This window comes from Corapipo altera, unplaced genomic scaffold (genome assembly GCF_003945725.1).
Source record: "Corapipo altera isolate COAL_440 unplaced genomic scaffold, ASM394572v1 131360, whole genome shotgun sequence".
NCBI lineage: Eukaryota > Metazoa > Chordata > Aves > Passeriformes > Pipridae > Corapipo > Corapipo altera.
This window is the reverse complement of record NW_020889174.1, coordinates 1-348: the sequence shown is the minus strand read 5'-3', so window position 1 is coordinate 348 and position 348 is coordinate 1. Positions and strand designations below refer to the sequence as shown.

The 348-nt window shown below is 58.9% G+C and overlaps 1 protein-coding gene across 1 annotated transcript in view; it reads left to right on the top strand.

Moving 5' to 3' along the window:
- The window catches only part of LOC113942162 (protein LIAT1-like), a gene marked incomplete at both ends in the record, with an annotated part of 2,312 nt that extends 1,970 nt beyond the window's left edge, over positions 1–342 (top strand). Inside the window, one exon of the mRNA XM_027633303.1 lies at positions 5–342. Coding sequence (XP_027489104.1) covers positions 5–342 — 338 coding nt within the window. The remainder of the gene's footprint in view (positions 1–4) is intronic.
- Positions 343–348: the final 6 nt, after the last annotated feature.

Sequence of the window (348 nt, the reverse complement as noted above, 5' to 3'; positions counted from 1 at the left end):
GGAGCCACAGGGATACACAGGGAGCCACAGGGATCTACAGGGATACACAGAGAACCACAGGGATACACAGGGAGACACAGGGAGACACAGGGATACACAGAGAGGCACAGGGATACACAGGGAGACAGGGATGCACAGGGAGGTACAGGGATACACAGGGAGACACAGGGAGCCACAGGGATACACAGGGAGACACAGGGAGACACAGGGAGACACAGGGATGCACGGGGAGGTACAGGGAGACACAGGGAGACACAGGGATGCACAGGGATACACGGGGAGACACAGGGATGCACAGGGGGACACAGGGAGCCACAGGGATACACAGGGAGACACACGGATGCACAG